The sequence below is a fragment of the Orbicella franksi genome, chromosome 11 (genome assembly GCF_964199315.1).
Source record: "Orbicella franksi chromosome 11, jaOrbFran1.1, whole genome shotgun sequence".
In the NCBI taxonomy this organism is placed as follows: Eukaryota; Metazoa; Cnidaria; class Anthozoa; order Scleractinia; family Merulinidae; genus Orbicella; species Orbicella franksi.
The window spans coordinates 27,317,710-27,338,715 of NC_138155.1; the positions used below are offsets into that span (position 1 = coordinate 27,317,710).

A 21,006-nucleotide genomic window follows, 5' to 3' on the forward strand; every position below is an offset into this window, starting at 1 on the left:
GGAAAATCACTTAATTAATTATTCAAGTTGAATAAAACTAACTTGCTTGTATTTATTGTTTGAATGAAATATTTTATTAAAGATAATAAAGAATACAAAGAAGACATTTGAACTTTACTGACTTCTGTTAATAGCAATATAAAATAACAGAGACCAGAAAAAGACTAAATAACTTTTATTGATATACTTGAAAAAAAAAAAAAAAATGGCGCATGCGTATTTTGGGCGCCGTATTTTTTCTAAGATTTTTTGCGGGAAAAATAAAAATTTTAAACGGAATACATAAAGTATAAGACGATTTTTTTAACAAAAAAAATTGGCGCATGCGTATTTTGAGCGCCCGTATTTTTTCTAAGTTTTTTGGCGGGAAAAATAAAAATTTTAAACGGAGTACATAAAGTATAAGACGATTTTTTAAACAAAAAAAAAAAAAATTGGCGCATGCGTATTTTAAGCGCCCGTATTTTTTCTAAGTTTTTTGGCGGGAAAATTAGGAATTTTGACATGGGTCTTCACGACTAATAATCTGCGCCAAATTTCAAACAAGAGCGTTAAAGCGCGAAGAAAACTTTTAGTTACAAACTTATTCCAGCTACACAGTGTACGAGTTTCCTGTGAGAAAACGTTTATTATTCGAAAAGCTTAAGAACTTGGTAAGATTACAATTTTGAGACTTTGGCTCGTGTCTCAAACAAGAAAATAAATCGTTTCCGAACCCTACAGAAAGCTGCCACGTTAAAATTTCGAGACTTTGGCTCGTGTATCAAACAAGACAATTGGAATCAGTAAATAAATTCTATGAGCCGCAGAACACAGCGAAAATAAACCTGTTTGAAACTAGAACAAATGTCCTCCGTCTTGTTCTTACTTATCCGAAAAAAAGAAAAGTCCCTAGCGATCTTAAATGTCTATCCTACTTTGCGTCGTTGGGTTATCTTCAATGTTTTGTCCTTATTGTTTCCTCCAGCGTCTGTCTTCAGAGTATTTAGTTCCCGTTTGCCAACTTCAGTGTCTCTGTGTTTATCCTTTTGCTGTCTTGCTCGTAACGCCAGAAATCCTGCAAGAAAATTTAAAATGTTTACTTCACATGCCTTGTAATGTTTATGTATTAAACCAAAGCAATTGCTTCATGTTCTCTTGACAAACATTCATCTTCGGCTCCTTCAGATACGCGTTTGAATATTTTCGCAATATTTTTCCTTGTAGCATTTTAACTTTCACAAGTAATTTACACAATTTGAAAACAAACTTTGTCTGCTTATTTACATTCGAGTAAGACGCAGTGCAAGCTTGAAATATTAACTCTTCACACTGATTTCCGAGTGATCAAAAAGTTATTTCCTCTTAAAATATCAACACAATGTCAAGCAAACAAGTATAGGGAATAAAAAAAAATTAATCAACCAAGGAATACTGTCTTGCTATACCACAATATTCTGGGAACTGACATTGAAGAGACATGAACAGCAAACAGTCGGCAGAAATGAAATTCTGAACAACGAATTAAATCAATTTTAATTACCTAAAGTTATCGTGTTATGGATGGCTCCATTACAGCTTCACAGTATCGTCATTTGTACCTGAAAAGAAAAAAAAAGTTATTTGAACGACTTGTCTTCACCTGTTCTTATCGCGACAAAAAACACGGCTAGTTTTTGGACAACACTTCTAGACAACACTTCTCGACGAAACACTTTACAGTATACACAGAACGTACCAGTTCTGTTGTTTGCATATTCGGTAAAAATGCACGGAAGAAATAAGCAAAGGAGCGTAACAACTCCAAACTGCGAACAAATTCCTAGTAAATATTCTCACTTCGTTGTAATATTTCCGCCACAAAGTAAAAATATCTCGATTTGACCGACACATTCCAGGATATTAATACGATGGACAACAAAAGAATAACGCTTGATACATGCTTGTTTATTCGACTGTTTCTAACAGATTTTGCACAAGGCTTTTCTCTACAAAATAAAACCAAACGTTTCGTGTAATAAAAACAGTACTTACGTAAAAATATCGCGGATCCGTTAGTAGGATTGATCATGATAATATAGAATATGGCGTTCCCTGGTAAAAAGTATTTAAAAAAAACATCCTATATTATCAGTTCTTACCTTGAGGAGAATTCAAATTCCATAAGTTGACAATACACCGTGACATCTTTGTTTGAAGCACGAGCTTCAAGTCAAGTTCTTGTTGCAGGTATTTGTGTTTCATAACAACTTCAAACGACAGGATCTGAAGCCTGATACTTTCTCGTAGCAATGAGCCAAGTTACCGGTAGATCTCTGTAAATTAAAGTTTTAAAGGTGAACAGTTAACATACGGGCGATAAAAAGCAATGCTACATACCGTTATCAGATTTCTAATTTGCAATTTAAAAATTTTCAAACATTTGCAGCCACGCACTAGAGTCTTTCTTGTTGCGCGGGATATTTTAAATTTTCCCTCACACTATTTTTGGTTTTTTGACAGGAAAATTGACATTAGAAACGACACAGTTAACTATCTCCAAAAAAAAAAACTTGCAACCTGTAAAAACGGTAACCAAAAAGGAAAACCCCCGGTGGGAGAGGGTGAAGTGTATCCTTTCATGGCCACAATAAAAATAAGACAACAAACAAACAAACAAACTATAAATGTTACATTGTGTGTGCCGGGGAAGCCTTGCGTGGAAAAGCCTTAAAGTGTTTATCGACTGCTAATGACGTCAAATTGGTTGCCATGGCATTGTCAAAAGATGTTAACCCAGCACACCCTTTATCCTTTTGAGATAAATAACCTTTAAAACTCATCAGTGGACGTTTTTCGTTTAGGAAATATTTTTGTCCCCACGACAAAATATGTTTTTGAAATATTTTGTAGGTGTGGCACAGAGCCACCTAACTTTCATGAATTTAAGATTGCTCTGAAAATTTGACAAATTTATCGACAAAACAACAATATTTCACAAAGCAAAACTTTTACCGAGTATTTTCAAGGTTGTTAGCCCCAAAAGTTCAAAACAAAGGTATGCTGATCCCTTGAAGTCAGCTCACTCATGATGATGGCAGATCATTTCTAACATGGCATTCACTAGTGTTTTTAAATCCCAGTTCTCTAAAGCCTATAAAATTAATAAAATAGTGCTCTACAACCATCTCAGTTGAAATCCTGGCTTTTAGTCATGAACAAAAAAACTGATTAGTTTTCACTGTTTATGTGTTTAATTCTGTGATTTTCTTCAATTTCCAAAACAAAATCTGGCCATGCAGACAGTTTGTTGATTTTTGGTAAAATATGTCATTTCCAAGTGCCAAGTAATGCTTAACAGCCACTCTGTCAAATTTAAAAGGCAAGTGTGCATGCCAGCAAAGACAAGAGGCAATGGAATTTCACTGAAGGAATATTCACAAGAGAATTCACAGTCACTTTTGCTTTTTTTAATCACACTGGCATCAAAAAATATCAAAAAACTGACTTTTTTTTTTAATGTGCTCAGATTACTAAATCTTTCTTTTTAAGTGTCCCTCATAAATAAAATCTATACCATGGTTGACAAATTACTTCTTAATTTTGGCACACAGCTTCAGCCTTAATTTATAATGTCACAAGTGAAACTACAAAATTCCCAGGGCAACGTTTGGTGTAAAATTTCTTGATACAACAAACAAGTCAAAAACTGTCCTCCTGTGTTTCGAAGTCTGCCTTCTTGTTCTTATTTATTCCAGAGGAAAACTAAACACCAGAAAAAAACTCGCTTGTGTAAATGAACCTTTAGTATGTGGAGGGATGAATTTGAAATTGATGCTAACCTCCACTCAATTTAGTCTAGACTTGCCATAAGTCAACCTTTCCTGATCGTTCGCTTATTCATCTCCCTTGAGCAAAGCGAGAGGGTAATCTTTGAGCAACGAAGTCGCAAACGTGAGTACGACAGCAAAACCAACAGGGCCAAGGAAAAATATTATTATTGGAGAGGACTTTGAAAAAGTCTCAACCTAGTCCTGCTATGAACAACCTGGCCCAGGAATACGAAGTTGAATAATTCGCAATGCAAATTAAATATTTCATCTGAACATTTAAGACTTACCTCAGAGTCAGCCAAAAATCTATATGTACACAGGGAAGTTTGAAATGCTCTCCATTTTGCACTTGTTTCTGGCATGTACATGTATGTAACCTTGGTTGGCTTAGATATGGTGTACATCAAAATTGTAGGCCCACATTTGCTTGGCATAGAATATGCTGTGTTGGCTTCAGCTGGGTGTAGGCAGGTTCTGTAATTGATAACAATAATACAAGTAGATAAATAAACGAGGCAGATGAAATGAGTCATTATGAGGCTACATGGAATTTAAGCTCAATTAGACCCAAGCCAAAGTTAATCAGTGGCTTGCTGTGGTAGTCATGGACACCAGAGTAACTGCGGTTTTTAGGGGCATCAAATGTTTTGTGTCCTAGCTGTCTGCAGATGTGCAGTTTGCTATCAGATTCATGATTGCAACAGACACCACTTTTCAAAATTCTCTCACTTTTCCCTGACAAAAATCAAATTTCCCTGACCAAATAAATACAGAATGTCAGATCTAGTCGCGGTTTCTGGCCTCAACTTACAGTAATCCTTTTCACTGTTCATTAAAAGACTAATAAGGAAAATATCATTGAGATCACAGTAACCCCAAATGTTTCTTCCAGCCTTCAATGGTATCAAAACAGCCTAGTTAAATTATGTCAATTTTCACTGACTCTAAATAAAATTCCCTGACCTTGAGAAAATTTTTTCCCTGACCATTTCCTGACCTATGGCAACCCAGATTTTACTTTCTGCTTATAATAAGTTTACATGTGTTCTTTTTCCCTCCCACTTCTCTTTCCCTTTTCTTAAATGCAGTCACACTGCTGACCAACAGAAAAATGCCAGAATATCTTAAACAACCAAAGTATTCTGGCATTTATGAGTTGGTAAGCAGTATCCAGTGTTAGTGCACTCTAAGAGCACACCATTGGAGTAGTTTGTAGGGTGTCTTCAGTGCAGGGCAGCAAAAAAACCCAGGCCCGACTGCCTGGGGCAAGTAAATTTTCCCCTTGGGCAAGTGAAATTAGCCTCAGTAGTATTGTTAAAGATGAGCAAAACAATGAGTTGAAAGCATGGATTAATTTAAAATACATCCATTTGTGTCACTGTCCAGTATCTTTCACCTAGTTTAGTACCAGTAAGCTCATTTTGTTACCAACAGTCTTTCACGGATTTTAGACAGTACCCAGTAAATGATGTACATAATTGATAAGGCATGAACATTGTGCACCTATTAGGCAAGTAATATTTTAGTGGGGGCAACTACAAACTGAAATGAACTGGGCAACTGGATTTCAGAATTTTTTCCTGCCCTGCAGTGTAGTGTCACATAGCAGATTTTTTGTGGAACTTTGGAGCACCTTTCTGCCCCTCCCTTCACCATCCCCTTTAACCACTATAATTAACACAGTGAGATAGCTGTCTAGATGACTCTGTGTAGGAGCTCATGTCTGGGTTGCAGGGATTGCTAGCCATGGAAGGGGTTCACTGTCTAGGAAGAAGTAATCGGATTGCATTGATAACTTATGTAAGCGCGCCTACCAATGAGGAAATTTCACCAAGGCTGACTTCAAAATATCAACCTTAGTTAAAGAGAAAGATCACCTTTTGTTCAGCAAGATCACCACCACAAAAGGACACCCACTTCAAGATTTGTTGCCACAAAACAGTCACGAATACTAAGAAAAAAGGGGGCATAAATTCCAACTCTCCCAGATAAGAACTTTGACATACAAAAATTGATTTATGAACAGATGTCTTTTAAAACTTGTGTAGACTTTAAATTGTATTCAACTTGCTTTCATTCAAGATTTGATTGTCAAGACTCACGTCTGCTGAGTCTAGCATTTTTCAAAAAGAAATAAAGACCTTATTCATTCATTGGGGCCAGCTAGTCACAGTGGTGGCCCCTGGACATACCACGCACCCATAGTCCATGCAGCTTGATACAGTTGTCAAAGTAAGTAATTCAATTTGGTAAGTATTTGGGTTCCCTTGGTGAGTGTACATTGATTTCGTCTGTGTGATGGGCTCATGGATGTCACTCTCAGGGTTGTCATGGATACCTTCCCACTTACTTGAATCACATCTGTCCCCACCTTAACTACAGGCTCCTTCCCCAGACTTGTCTATTAAAAATGAGTTGTACTTTCTTTTAAGAAAGTAAGAATAAAAATAATGATAAAAAACCTGTAACCTTGTGTCCCATATTTAAATGACTACTTAAAATTTAGAGTGTAATAGCTAAAACAAGAACTACTAAATCAGTCTTACAGTATTGACAATGGACTCCAGAGGGAGAGGGAAGGAGTGGCCACCAGAAGATCATGTGGCAGAAGACCAATGAGAAGGAAATGAAGCAAATGGGAAAGATCTGGAGGAACAACCAAGTGATGGCAAAGGACTGGCAGATGTGGAAGAATTACCTTGCTGCCCTACATGCCACCAAGGCGTCAAGGGTATGGTGTGTTGAGTATTGCAAAAATTACTGTAACACCTACACCTTCCATGCTCTTGTTCTTAATTCTTTCCTTTCCAATTGCTGACGGCCTTCTTGCACTCCTGTTTGCTGGAGAATCAGGCTGCAACCTTCTGATAAATGCTTTCTCTGTCATAATAATAAAAATAATCAAAGAATAACTTACTGTCATACATGACATACAGAGAGCAGGGAAATAGAACAAACCACTTAATAATTAACACCAGCTTATTAAACAGTGTGCAAAAACAGGCTTCAAATTTGAATGGCATTATACATTATTATTTAATTATGCTAATGGTAGAATAGAAAGAGGAGTTGCTTATACTAATGCGGGAATAAAGGAATCCCACTTTTTGTAATGTTGTACAAGTTTACTATTTTTTTTGGCAATCAAAATTTCTATGCTAAGAGTGGCTTTCAATTTAGCCTCAAAAACTTCTAAAGATGTTTTTGTATCATCATGCTCACAAGTAGGGCTAAGGATGCACAGAAAGCTGTGCAGTACCATAAACACTGGTGAATAAGCCACACCCCCAGTTTGGTGACTCAAATTTCAAAAAAAAGTTTTCGGAAAGAAATCAAAATAATTCACAAGTGGAGTCTTGAGAAAGATTCTTTTCATGTACATTTCTTGATTTCTTGAAAACTCACTAGCACTGAAAACAGGGAATACTTCAAACTGAAACCCTTACCTATAATTTTAGTTCTCCAATAGTATAGACATGATGTCTACCGACTTTGACATATGTTTCATGTTTCTCTGGTATTTTTCAACCAGTATTTTTTTTTTTTTTCATTCCCGTAAGTTTTTCAATTGAATTTTACATACAACAGCGTTTTCAACTGTTCATTTGTAACTTAATAGCCAAGCATTCACATGGAGATGGAGACCTGGACACAAGTAGCTTTCGATCACAGTTCATTGCGACAATGAAAAGAACAGCCTTGTGCCGGAATGGAGATTCTCTGCTGCGAGACGATTAGCAGCTCTAATATGGCAACCTTAAACAGGCTAAAAGATATTTTAATGAAGGTTTAACAGTGTTTAACAGGAAGAAATGTAGGCTTATGCTTATGAACAAGAACAGCTCTTTTAGGAGCTACCAAACTTGCAAAAGCAATGATCATGTGTACTCTGATATTAACAGTTTTATGAAGTCTTATTACTTTGCTCTTAATACAAACTTGAAAATTTTCAATGAAAAGTGTTAATTTATGCAACTTTATGGCACGTTGTCCAAAATGTTCTTGCAGATAAGCTGCATCCTCGAATTTTTAGGAAGATTTTGAGTGAAAAGGTGCAGCTTACCTGCCGGTGTTTACGGTACATTTTTCCGCTCTGAATCTACAATCTACAATCTAGAATCTTGAGTTTAAAAAGTTTATTATTTGTAAAGACAGACAAGTTCTGAACCCCCAAGCAGAAGAATTCTGTTTTTTCTTCATTCAATTTTAAACCTGAGAATTTTGAGAAACATTCCAGACTGGGACTCAAATGCTGGTAGGAAGACTTGTTTCTTAAAAAGCATGCCATGTCATCAACAAAAGTAGAAAATTTCACTCTTTGTTCTTAATTTTGATACCTTGAATTTTATTATTTTGTCGAATACTACATGCCATAACTTCTAGACTAAGTATAAACAAAAGGCATAAGGTTTCCCCTTGTCACACCACCCGGTCAACACTTGAGAAGAACATTCGAATCCACTGAATAAAGGATGGTCCAAAATTAAAAGTGTGAAGGGCTTTAAGAAGAAATTAATGATGCAGGGAATCAAATGCTTTTTCAAAATCAATTTTTGCCATGATACCAGACTGCCCACTTTATTTTGTGTATTCTAATACATCATCAGTAGTCCCGAAGGGATCAAAGATTGATCTACCTTTCACATACTCATTTTGGTTATAGTGAATCAAGTCAGGTAGAATATACTCTAGTCTGACGCCTTGGAAGCTATTTTGGTGTCCACATTAAAAACAGAGATTGGCCTGCAGTTTAAGACAAAACAACCTTTTGTCTTTCCTTTTTTTTCTAATTAAGTGATTTATAACTGCTTGTTTCTGTGAGTTAGATAATTCTCCATAATTATGTGCATAATTGAAACAAACCACTAAATGTTTTTCAAGAATAGGCCAAAAGGCTAAGTAAAACTCCACTGTAAGGTCATCATTGCCAGGAGTTTTATTTTTTTGAAAACTTTTCAAAGTATTAAAACATTCACCGATAGTAAAATTTTCCTCACATTTCCCTTTCTGCATTTCAGAAAGTTTAGGCACAGACATGTTCTTGAGAAAGGAGTCTGGCATGGTTTCGCTTTCTCTGATGAATTTGCCTGGTAAAGATTTGAGTACAAACCTTTGAGTTCATCAATGATTATTTTTGGATTCGTTGCCAGAGATTGATTTTCTCTAATAATGTTCTGGATTCTCTCCAAGTTCTCTCCAAGTTCTCTCCAAGTTCTCTCCAAGTTTAAAAAAGTACTTGTTACTTTTCTCCCGTTGTTCATACCACCTGGCCCTTAAACATACACTGTACTATTGCCCCTTGCACAATATATTCATACTGAAGGTCATGCTCGGTCTTCAGAAACTCAATTTTGTAAACATTTTCTAAAGTTAATATGATTGTAGTCTTTATCATCTAATAAACTTCCATTGAACTTCCAGAAAGAGGGTCCACATACTTGTTCCCCTATTCTGTTAATCGACAACAGGATTGCTGAATAATCTGTCTTAATGGAAGGAATAATATTTGCCTGATCAATCTCCTCTTGCAGATCATTGTCAACTAACCAAAAATCAAGCCTTCTTTGGATTATCGGTGTTTTCTGTCTCCAAGTGAATCATTCTATTTCTGGATTCCTAGCTCTCCAAATGTCAACTAAATCATGCAATAAGCAAATGTTTTCAATCTGCTTAGCCAATTCCTTCGATTTTGGCTTGCCAACAAAACCATCAAGGTCAGGGTCTAAAATAACATTAACAACTCCAAAAATTATGATCCTACAGTCATCATCTACTGGTATATCACTTTAGCCCAATGCATCTTTAATTTGATCAAAAAGGAGTGTTTGCTCACTTGTTTTGTTTTGAGCATAAATGTTCACAAATAAGAACAAAATGCCCCAAGAAAAATAAAATGCCCTTCTTTGTCAGGCCACACAGATGTAAGTTCAAATTCCAAGCTATCCTTAATTAAGATGAGTACACCTCTTCTATTTTCTGAGAAATGCAAGAAAAACATCTCACCCTTCCACTGCTTTTTCCAAACATTTTTCACGGCAATTGGCTGCCAAGAATAGTATGCCAAAGGAAAGAAATGCTGCTGTGTCAGCAAGTGTCAACATTTATGTGCAAAGGCAATGGAGGCTTCCGCAAGATTTGCTCTTTATTCATTTCTGAAAGTTTTGAGGGAGCATAAAGCCAACAATTTAAGGACACTTTCAGATGGGATGGCATCGAGAGGTGCAAACAGATTGCATAGTTTATTTTGTTCTTAACATAGACTTAAGAAGTATTGCCAACTGGCTTTGGAAATTTCAACTTCTTAAATAATAAAATTGTGGTTGTTTCACGCGAAGTCCATTTCACTCAGAACCATTTCAGCAAGTTTGAACTCAGGCCAATTTTAAGGTGTACCAATCTTTCATGCTCATAATCTCTGAACATCACCTCAACCATGTTGCTCAGTTTCGCAGCTTGACGATAGGCCACACACATATGCTTACTGTAATAGTAAATATGGCCATTAATAGTTTGTTACGCAGGCAATTAGGCAGCCCATATAACAAACTATTCCAATAATCAAAGCAGCTTATCAGCATGTGAACAAGAGTTTACCTTGCTTTAGACAATACCAGGTATTTACATGATTATATGTCACGCACATGTATGTGAGAATACAAAGCTACACACCTCTTTACTGTCCACCTGGTGCCTTCTTCCATTTTTCCCTCTCATTTTCCTCATTCCTTGTTTAGATAGCCAAGCAGAGGGAATCACACTCTGAGCATGTGCCAGATCATGGAAGGCCACATCCAAGATTGAATTCCATGTTGAAGATTCTCTAGTACATCTTCAATGAGACCACTGGTGTTAGTGTAGAGAAAATGGTGCAGCACCGTTCACTTTTGAACCCATCCTGTAAGGAAAGGTACCAGAGTTCAGAATTTCATGTCAAGACAACCATTCCCTAGCACCATGACCACACTTTGAACGTGGTCAACCATGTTTTTTAACTTCCCACATTGATTTTTTTGTTCATTTTTGGACCATGTGGCGATAATGGTAAATAAAATCTGTTTCTGGAAAGAAAAGTAGGGGTCACTGAACATCCAAGATCGTTAAATCCAGGCAAAGCCATGGCAATGGCCATCTGCCCTATCATTGTTCATTTTTTTACTTAGCACGCACTCTCATACATGATGTAGCATGTGAATTTGCGTGTGCGGTAAGGATGCGCAGAAACAATTAGCGCGAACGTCCTTAAGCAATTTTTAGTAGACTGTTCACAGCCTCTATTTTCTCGTATTTTTATTCCATTGTTGAACGCATGGATAGAGTCGGGAGTTAACTGGACGCCAGCACAAATTTAAGACTTGACTTGACTTATTGCTCACTTTGCTCACATACCCCACCCCCCCCCCCCTTGCCCTACGTGCTTCGTGCTCGCTTTGCTGCTTTTTTTTTTTTGCGTGCATAAATAGAGAGGCTGCAAACAAGCTAATTTTGAGAAAGAAGCCCAATTTCCTATAAACATACAGAACAACTTTCTTGCGGTAGCCAAGTGATTCTAAATAATGTTTTGGTTTTGTAGCGGACAAATTCTCTTAGCTTCAGCACTACATATGAAATCTCAATCTCAACACACAGCCATGGTTGATCAAAAACCAGATACCTGGAAGTGAAAAATTTTAAACCATGAGCTAGTACTTGACTATTTTGAATGTTTTATTTTTTTAAATTCGTATCATAAACATACTTTAAAAACTGGCCATCAAATATTGAATAAGCTGCTTTTTAACATAGCTTAGCCAACAGTTCTAAGAACTGCAAATCTACACGGTCACTCAATACCTATCAACAATGTCACACAACCTGTGGCAAATTTTCGTCATGTTATGTGCTTCCATGCCGAGGCCAAGTGAACAATTCAATGTAGAAGCCTGATAAGTTTGAAATCCCATGGTATTTCTACGTAGAGGTCAAGCATTCTCAGCAGGTTCAAATGGAAATTATGGAGGAAAAATGGAAATAATTTCTGACTGCCAGGTAATAGTGTTTTGAAAAAACAGGCCGGTGAGTCACACAAAGCTGAGACAATTTGTAACTTGCAAACCCAAAAACATTGTATAAAATCACTTGATGTTTCTGAACAATGATAAAAAATATACTCAAATACTCTCGGGAGGTTTCAATTGATACTAACAATGATTTTTTTCTGGAATTGATTATCTACGAATTCTTGACTACAGGGTATCTAGTTTTTGGAACAACCATGCTCGTGACCAGGAGTCAAGATTTTTATAGTATGTCGAGGCTTAGACAATTCATCCACTGCAAAACCAAAACATTATTTAGAGTCGCTTGGCATTTCTCAACAAATATTGAGTACTCTCAGAGCCGGTTTCAACTGTGATTTTTGAAGATATTATTCTACAAGAGTTGACTCCAGAGTCAGAGCACGAAAATTTTCTGTGTCAAAACCTCAAGATTTTATGGTACGCCCAAGCTCGTAAAAAGCTAAAACAATAGTTGGAATTGCTTGAAATTGCTAAACAAAGATCTACTGTACAGCTGTAAGAAGAATTAAATGAGTTATTCTGTGAGATTTCTACATTAATTTCAGACTGCTGGGTAGGCTAGTTTTCTGGAAACACTTCCCGGCTGCTGGGTATCTAGACACAAATGTTATTATTTGTTTTGTTTGAAGTTTTCAGAACTCTACTCACAAAGTGCACTCGTTGGTTCGATTTGAGCTCCTTTGACTCCTTTGACAATAATAATTATTGACAATGAAAAAGCGCTTTGGCTCGAATAAACAACACACACTCAAGTCCATTCCAGAAAACAACTCAGGTCTTGATGAGCCTATCAATTATGTGATTCAAACATAAGAAATCCAAGTTTTGTACACCTTAAATAAACAAAATTTCAGGCAAATAAACCGAAATAAACGATTAATCCCGCGCCAGAAAGACTAAACACTGAAAAACAACCTGGAATAATCTTGTTCAACGCTTTGAAGCCTTGTGACATCCCAAAGGAAAAAAAGTGTTCTGATTGGCTCATCCCAAATATCAACAACATCCACCTACATCCTAATATGGCCAAAAAAATCTCACAGCACCAGAAAGGTTCACTTACGCAAAATTGAGCTGAGAAAATCTGATTTTTTCTGGGTAACCTGCTGCATAAACCTTCACACTACGTATGACGTTATATAGCCTCCGCCTTGTCAGACTTGTGTTTCCTCTCGTCTGACTCATGGCAATGTAGTTGACCACCCTAACTAGAAGTATATTCTTCTATTCTCCCTTCAGCTGATTTTGAAGAACTATGTGAGATCTGTTGTGATGGTGAACATGCAGTGTTTGAATGAGGTGATAAACTATACATCCTTTGAGGTCTCAGTAATCTTCCATAACACAGGGGGAGAGGGGCACTTATTCGAAGGGAGGCGCTTATTTTAAATTTTGGCCGACAGAAGAGGCGCTTATTCAAAGGGGGCGCTTATTTGAGGGGAAGCACTAATTTGTGGATTTGCAGTATCTGTCAGGAGTCAGCTGTACTGATTGGTTAAATTCAACAACTGCCTATTGTGCCTATACAGGAACGTAGATCTAGATGAGCAGAGGTGTTTACAAAATAATGTAGTCCCTCATTGTAGTTTACAATTAAACTCTTTGTCAATGTTGTACTTACTTTTTCCATCAGTCTCATTATCTGATAAGACAAGTTCTTTGTCTTGTACTTTTTCCCTGGCACTTTCATCTGCTAGTAGAAAAACAATCAGTGAGTTATGTGATTCTTTTTTTTTTTTCACTAAAAACTGAATCACAATCTTAATTTGTGATTGACTTTTATTTAGTATTTTACAGTGTCTTTAGTCTGTGGAGGCCAGCATTAAGATGCAACAGTCTGTAATTGGGGTCACCCAGGCAATAATGTTAACAAATTGAAGGACAGAATGAGAACAATATACAGTGTACATTCATAAGCTTCACGAGTGAACAAGGTGCAGTAATATACATAGAAGCTGCACTGATAAAATACATATAAAATACCACTGAGCTAACAAAGATTACTGATATTCTTAAGTTTAAGTTTATGGCAGCCATAAACTGATGTTAATGAGACCTGAGAGACAATATCTCAAAGTCAGGCACACACACTCTGCATTGTAACACTTTATTTCAGAGACATGTAATACTATGAACCTCGTGTCATGCTCATAAGTAAATCCCAGTAACATAGGTAACATGCCACCAATTCCTGATCTCAAAGTCCATCAGGGATTCCCAGTTGAAAACAATCACCCCCTTTGGATATCACAACAAACCTTTCATTTCCTAAGTAAAGCCACTGTTATCTACATCTGTAAAAGACAGTGTATCAATGGTTCCAGTCATGTCTCTCACATGTCCACCTCATGCCCCTGACCTCTAGTCAAGCACACGCTCCTCGTTGTATTCAGTCTTCTCGTTTGTGCTGATCCTTCGCCACTGATTTTTCTTTTACCCTCCCACCCTCCCATGACTGGGACCCTTGCTCTACACATCTGAACCCCTGATACTATGCTTTAGGACCATCTTCAAGCGAATAAACAAATCATTTAGATCTATAGAAATGTTCACCATGAATAAGGCTAATAATCTGTCTTTCTCCAAAAAAAAAAAAAAAAAAAATGGGGGCAAGCTCCAACACTACAATTCAGAATGTCATGTATAGATACTGAACATTACTATTCCGCTACTTTTAGAAAAATATTTATCCATATATACTTATGATATCAGTTGCTTAGTATAAAATAATAATAATAATAAGTATACCATTAATGGCTATAGGCTAGGGTTATCTGTCTCCTAGCAAGCCTTAGACCTTATCATTGAGGGTGCAATGAACAGCGACTCTATTTTGTTGTTTACTATTAAAGGACGGTGGCAGGGAAGTGCACCCATTAGCTGCACTTTACCCCACAGCAAGGCTCTAGCCCACTGGAGACAGGTCCGGAGAAATTACCTATTCCAAGGTGGCTACCCCAGGTACCACCTGATCTGTACTCCCCCCAGGAGGGGCTCCCCTTCCTGGTTCCCTCAGTCCCCCGGGACTGTGGGATATGGGCCTCACCCCTGGAGCCAGGTCTGGAACTTTTATTCCAGGGTGGCTACCCCCGGTACCACCCGCTCTGTACTCCCCCAGGAGGGCCCCCTTCCTGGGCCCCTACTCCCCAGTCGTCCTTCCCTGCCACCCAAATTTTACCCACAGCCAGTGTGTTATTTCCTAAATGTAGTATCGTTAGTGGAAGCTCAGACCAAGCCTCGAAAGAGGATCATTAATTAGAAACTAACCAACTGTAACTTGGGGTTCATTAAACAGTATTAGGGACACATATTTTAAGGGCCTTACTATATTGTGCCCTTCTCCATTTCTTGCTTTATTCAATATCTTTAAATATCTTTAAAGAAAGATATCTTGTAATATAATAATAACTTTATAATATAACAAATATCTTTGTAACTAAGATAATAATGAATGGAGGAAATAATAAAACAAAACAAACAAACAATCCCTGCAGTATTTTTTGGTGCTTCCATTTCTTTGTGTGCAACTGCATTTCTCTGTTGCTTTTCCAACATGGTTTTTGCTAAAACCCTTCTTTTGTAATCATGTGCAAGGAACATTCTCAGACTCTATAATTATTGTTAATAAGAAACATCATGCCTTAAATCAGCTTACTCGCAAATTTGTCTTTAGCAAAAGATTATTTAATTATAATAAATATTCTCTTATCGAACATTTGCAAGAAAGCTATGGAATCAAAATGATAAAAAACTCTTATCAGTACATTTTTAATTACATTTTTATTAGTGTTTTTTTTTTGTTTTTTTGTTTTTTTGATGGATTGAATAAAATGAATAAAGTGTAGCCACTGTGGTACTTTAATCTAATTAAATAATAATATGAATAATCAGAAAGTAAGGGACAGGTTATATTCCAGTTGAAAAACTTAAGCTGGCACATCAATCATTTTTATAACTTTTCTTAAGCCTGACTCACCTTTTCAGCCATTACTTTAGAAATGGTTGCCAAAGATCGACCCTATCAAGGAAAACAACTTACAACTATTAGCCAATTATAAAAGGGTCATAATGCAAAGCTTGAAAAGCTAAGGGTCAACTGTCAAGTTCACATGGATAGTCAGGATGATGGCTACAGTGTATGTCAATATTGGTTTCATTGATCAAGACATATTTTGTGTGTTTTCTACAGACTAATTCAGACTACACAGTTCTGACTAATTCAGATTACATAGTTTTGCGCTGGCATCCAGTTTTCTAGTGATTCTATCTGCGTGTTCAATGATCGAATAAAAATACAAGAAAGTAGAGGGCTGTGAACAGTCTAAACAATGACAACCAAAAAAAACCACATAAATAAAAAAATACATGTATATATAATATTTAGAAAACATTATGTACCACATGCAGAGTTTCATTCAGGACTGGGCACAGTGCGAATTGAGTGGCTGTGAGGATAATTTTGCCTACCTAGTTTGATCATCAAGAGGAAAGATTTTTTTAATAAAGAAGTTCAGTTAAAAAAGTTTTGCCTGCCTATGAAAACCAGTTGCCCTTCCGCTGAAAATGTTAATGAAGCCCCTGACATGTAGACAGTACATAATTACAGTAAGGTAGAAATGCATATGTCATGGAAATTACCTTTCTTCTGATTCTTCGGTGTTTTGGAGGAAGCAGAGGAATCTGTTGATTTTCTGTTCTGATGAGGACTTTCAAGTAACAGTACTATAATTTTTATTTCTATGCACATGGAAGTGTTCAGTAGCTTAAGAACATTCATGCAAAAATTTTCCAGTCAATAGACTTTTTTCACAATTTTTATTGCAGTCAGATAATGAGTTACTCGCGTCAGAAATGCAAAAAAAAATTGGGAGTCACCCACTTTGTTTCAGAGATAAAGCTTATGGAAAACTACCTTGATTTTGAAAAATTGGTGCACGTAATTCAGCAAGGTCTACAGGGGTTTATAGTTAAAAATATCAAAGGTGAGTCAACGGAGACAAACGGTCACATTTTGTAGAAGTTGGTCTGTTGCGTAAACAATTCCAAATGTTACCAATGTTTCCACATGTGTAACCCTTCAAGAGGCATTTGAAACCGTCACACAGATAAACATAGAGCTAAAAAGAATGGAATTCAATGGCGCATTTTGCAAAAAATTCAAACTCTGAGTTGATAGATTTTCTTCATTTTTGTGCTAAACATAGAAAATCGGTAGAGAAATTCATCCATCAAAAGAAAAATAGGGGTCACCAAATGTCCAAGATCATTAAATCCAGGTAAAGCTATAGCAATGGCCACCTGCCCTATCATTGTTCATTTTATTCCTTAGCACGTGCTCTCATGCATGACGTGGCATGTGAATTTCCGTGCACAGTAAGGATGCACAAAAACAATTAGCATGAACGTCCTTGTACTGATTATCTAGGTAAAAGAAAAGTTACCATAATAACAAGAACCAAATTATACCAGCATACATCACAATACATAATTTATGTACTTAGTCAGTTTTATTAAACAGATACTACATATTTCATATAGATTTTGTTACAGTGTATTATAGCAAACTGAAATTCATAATTTATAGCTTGGGATTCCACAGTAGTGTACTCCTCATTAGTACAAGTAACAGAGTCAGGTACTCTTTTGGGAACTGACACCCTCTTGGGCGATTTTTTTTTTTTTAAGTAATACTAGTGAGCAGCACTTCAGCAACAGATCTTGTCAACTTGCATTATTTTCTCCGACCGGTCTCATCTGATCATACAGACTTCATCAGGGAGTTTGAACAAGATACATAAAGGAACTTATTTTATACCTATTCTTTAGAGTAGAAATCATGTTCCAACTAGGGTGTGAACAGCAAAAATCACCTACAGAATTGTGTGCAGGATATGACTAAAATCCTGCGAATGTGCAATGTTAAATTTAACGTTAAATCCGTGAGCCCCAAAAAAAGTTTACTGACATAGATATGCTAACGTATTGGTAGATTTATAACTGACAATAGAACTAAGGTTCGGTAAATGCTTAAGAATAACTTTTTTGATTCCAACATGACTGCAGTTAAACGTGGATTTGAACACCACTGTCCTATGTCTAGATAACCGACCAGGCTTAGAGAACCATTTACTCCTGTTACTATAGTTTATCTCCCTGAAAACGGGTAGTAAAAACCTAGCTGGATAACCGCGAAGGCATAAGCGCTTGCAGAATAGTTGACGTGTCTCATCGAATGAGCGAAAAGTCAAGCTATTTCTGGTGTAACGCACGAGCTCGCCTTTGATAAAAGCTTTTTTGTTGCTAGCGGGGTGAAATGACTCATATGGTATACATAAATACTTGTTAAGCGGTTTCTGAAAAGTAGAGTATTGTAGTTTGTTTCTGACAGAATCTTTGAAAAGTAGCAAGTCTAGAAAGGAAATCTTAGAATTGCTAATTTCATAAGTTATCTTAATGTGTTCATCCTTAGTATTAATGGCACTGAGAAATTCAAGGAGGGTCTCCCAAAGGCCTTCCCAGATGACAAAAATATCATCGATGAAACGCTTGTAGAGGGTTAAATTTCGAGAATACAGTTCAATAATATCCCTCTCATGATAATACATAAAAGCGTTTGCGGCTGTAACCGCGAAGGGAGTACCCATGGAGATACCAAACGTTTGATGGTATATATCGCTACTAAATTCAGATTTCAGGAAATTATTCTCAAAGATTACACGAGTTAACTGAACCAAGAGAGGTGTTTGTACTACCTTGCCCTCTCTAAATTTAAGACCTAAGCCAAGAGTTTGTGACTGCTCTGGGGTGAGAGTGACATTTGAAAGATTGTGAAATTCCAAATTCCGTGGTAAGAGGTCCAATTTTTAAAATTTTTTTAATTTTTTTTTTAATTTTCTTTTTTTTTTTTTTAAATAATACTAGTGAGCAGCACTTCAGCAACAGATCTTGTCAACTTGCATTATTTTCTCTGACCGGTTTCGTCTGATCATACAGACTTCATCAGGGAGTTTAAACAAGATACATAAAGGAACTTAGTTTATACCTATTCTTTAGAGTAGAAATCACGTTCCAACTAGGGTGTGAACAGCAAAAAACACCTACAGAATTGTGTGCAGGATATGACTAAAATCCTGCGAATGTGCAATGTTTAATTTTGGGGCTCACGGATTTAACATTAAATCCGTGAGCCCTTCGGTATAAAATAAGTTCCTTTATGTATCTTGTTCAAACTCCCTGATGAAGTCTGTATGATCAGACGAGACCGGTCAGAGAAAATAATGCAAGTTGACAAGATCTGTTGCTGACATGCTGCTCACTAGTATTACTTAAAAAAATTGAAATTCATAATTTATAGCTTGGGATTCCACAGTAGTGTACTCCTCATTAGTACAAGTAACAAAGTCAGGTACTCTTTTGGGAACTGACACCCTCTTGGGCGGTAGCTTCATACATACATACATACGTACGTTTATTTGATAAGTACGTTTAAAATAAGCAACTGTACAGCTGATGTGGACCTACTACTACTAAGTCTAAATAAGAGAAACAGAAATTTACAATACAATTGTCATAAAGCTAAAATAATATAAACAATAACAATAAAAAGAGTAATCAAATAATTTAAAAATACCTAAATTCAGGGTTCTTATTATGATTTACAGAGCATTCCTTTTGGAAAGTGATGTCTCTGACATAGGTCTTGATCGATTTTATCTTCCTTTTAAAAGAAAGAGGGTTTTCAAGCTGTTTGACAGTGTCAGGTAAAGAGTTCCAGGCAATTGCAGCTCTGTGTTTAAATGAACGACGGCCCTGTTCGGTTCTTAGCCTGGATACAACAACATTTAACGATTTCAACTGCTTCCATGGTTCTATTAAATCATTTTCCATTACAGTGGTTAAATATGGTTCACTGTCTAGAAAATTATTCAAAAAATAAACATGAAAATATTTTGCATTGATAAGGGCAAGTAAAGGCAAGGTAACTCAATGAAGTAGGAAAGCATAAATTGGGACTTTCCAAAAATTTTGCATATATTGGGATGGAGGGGCAACTTCGACAGGTCTTTGATCCAGCAAAAAACTGATTCCTACAGGTCTTGATTTCAATTTTAATGATTCCGATACGACTGTATTTTCTCTAAATTAGAGGGATGGCAGATTTCAACAAGGGCAATTTTCTCAAGTTACTGATTCTAACAATAATAATTTTCAGTAATTACAGATTCTGATAGCCTTGTTTCTTAAAAAAAAAAGAAAACAAACGTTTCCTACCCCAACTCCTACGACGAAAACTGCAGATTCCGAAAGGGTTTAATCAGACCTTACCAAAATGTACCCTCCATAGGAGGGGGGGGGGGGTGCGGACAAAAAATGGAACGTCCCATTTATCAGTTGTATAGTGAATTGAAGTCAAGAAACAGTTCTCACTTTACATGTATCGTGGTTAGGGTCGAATAATTTACCTTTGACTTTATCTTCTTGTAAGATTCTTTCAACTTAGTCTCATGCCCTCTCTTAGAAAAATTTCAAGTTGAATCTTGAACTTACCGAAAATCGACGTTCCACGACACTTGCACGTGGAACACAAATTTGTTCTTTCACGCCCTCGTACTCTCCTCCGCGTTCTTCTAACATCACATGAATGTTTTACAGTCAGTTTCGATTCTCCACAGTTAACAAGAATCCGGTTCTTTTCTTTGTAAATACGTTAAAAATGAAAGAACTCTTCTCACATCTAACCATGCCTTCGAGTTTAGCGCCATCTTTGACCCAGCATTCCCCGCGGCCTCCCAGACAACTCCCGCGAAGAGTTTTCGGAGGACTGGGCTGGGCCAGATTGGCCATTTTGCTTTTCAAATTTCGGAGGTATGGTGGATGATGCAATCTTTCCCCAGCAGCCAGCAGTCCAAACTTACCAAATATTGGCTCTAAAAAGCCATGGAATGGATAAAATTTTGCCTTTTGGCCGAGGTGAGACTGGGATCCAAAAGTCATGATACCAAATAAACAGTTGAGACATTTCATCAGAAAACGGTGTGGTGTAGTGGGTAAGGCGATTGACTTAAGAGCGGGAGGTACCAGGTTCAAACAAAATATATAATGGGTAAAATCAGTAGTATAGTGAAGGCGTGGGTTGATAGTTCGAGGGGATAATAAGG

The 21,006-nt window shown here is 36.8% G+C and overlaps 1 protein-coding gene across 3 annotated transcripts; it reads right to left on the reverse strand.

The window, feature by feature from the left end:
- Window positions 1-423: 423 nt before the first annotated feature.
- On the reverse strand, window positions 424-20,830 carry LOC145502833 (uncharacterized). 3 transcript variants are annotated; one of them, XM_081482226.1, is made up of 6 exons: window positions 10,461-11,184; window positions 6,565-6,671; window positions 4,079-4,265; window positions 2,121-2,294; window positions 1,523-1,580; window positions 424-1,057 (listed from the first exon to the last, which is right to left on the reverse strand). In XM_081482226.1, the coding sequence occupies exons 1-4, from the start codon at window positions 10,512-10,514 to the stop codon at window positions 2,220-2,222; spliced, it is 423 nt and encodes a 140-aa protein (XP_081338352.1). In that variant the 5' UTR covers window positions 10,515-11,184; the 3' UTR covers window positions 424-1,057; window positions 1,523-1,580; window positions 2,121-2,219. The 3 variants fall into 3 exon arrangements, with proteins under 3 accessions (XP_081338352.1, XP_081338354.1, XP_081338353.1); XM_081482228.1 differs by lacking the exons at window positions 424-1,057; window positions 1,523-1,580; window positions 2,121-2,294 and adding exons at window positions 13,470-13,538; window positions 15,825-15,866; window positions 20,396-20,830 and having other exon boundaries at window positions 4,209-4,265; window positions 6,490-6,669; window positions 10,461-10,686; XM_081482227.1 differs by lacking the exons at window positions 424-1,057; window positions 1,523-1,580; window positions 2,121-2,294; window positions 4,079-4,265 and adding exons at window positions 13,470-13,538; window positions 15,825-15,866; window positions 20,396-20,830 and having other exon boundaries at window positions 5,081-6,669; window positions 10,461-10,686.
- Window positions 20,831-21,006: the final 176 nt, after the last annotated feature.

Bases quoted from the DNA above. Each gene is read 5' to 3' on its own strand.
- LOC145502833 (XM_081482226.1), bottom strand. From the start codon at position 10,514: ATGAGGAAAATGAGAGGGAAAAATGGAAGAAGGCACCAGGTGGACAGT. The intron at 4,266-6,564 runs GTAGGTGTTACA...TATCAATTACAG, and splicing joins AGAACAAGAGCATGGAAGGT to AACCTGCCTACACCCAGCTG. The intron at 2,295-4,078 runs GTAAGTCTTAAA...TTTAATTTACAG, and splicing joins GATTTTTGGCTGACTCTGAG to AGATCTACCGGTAACTTGGC.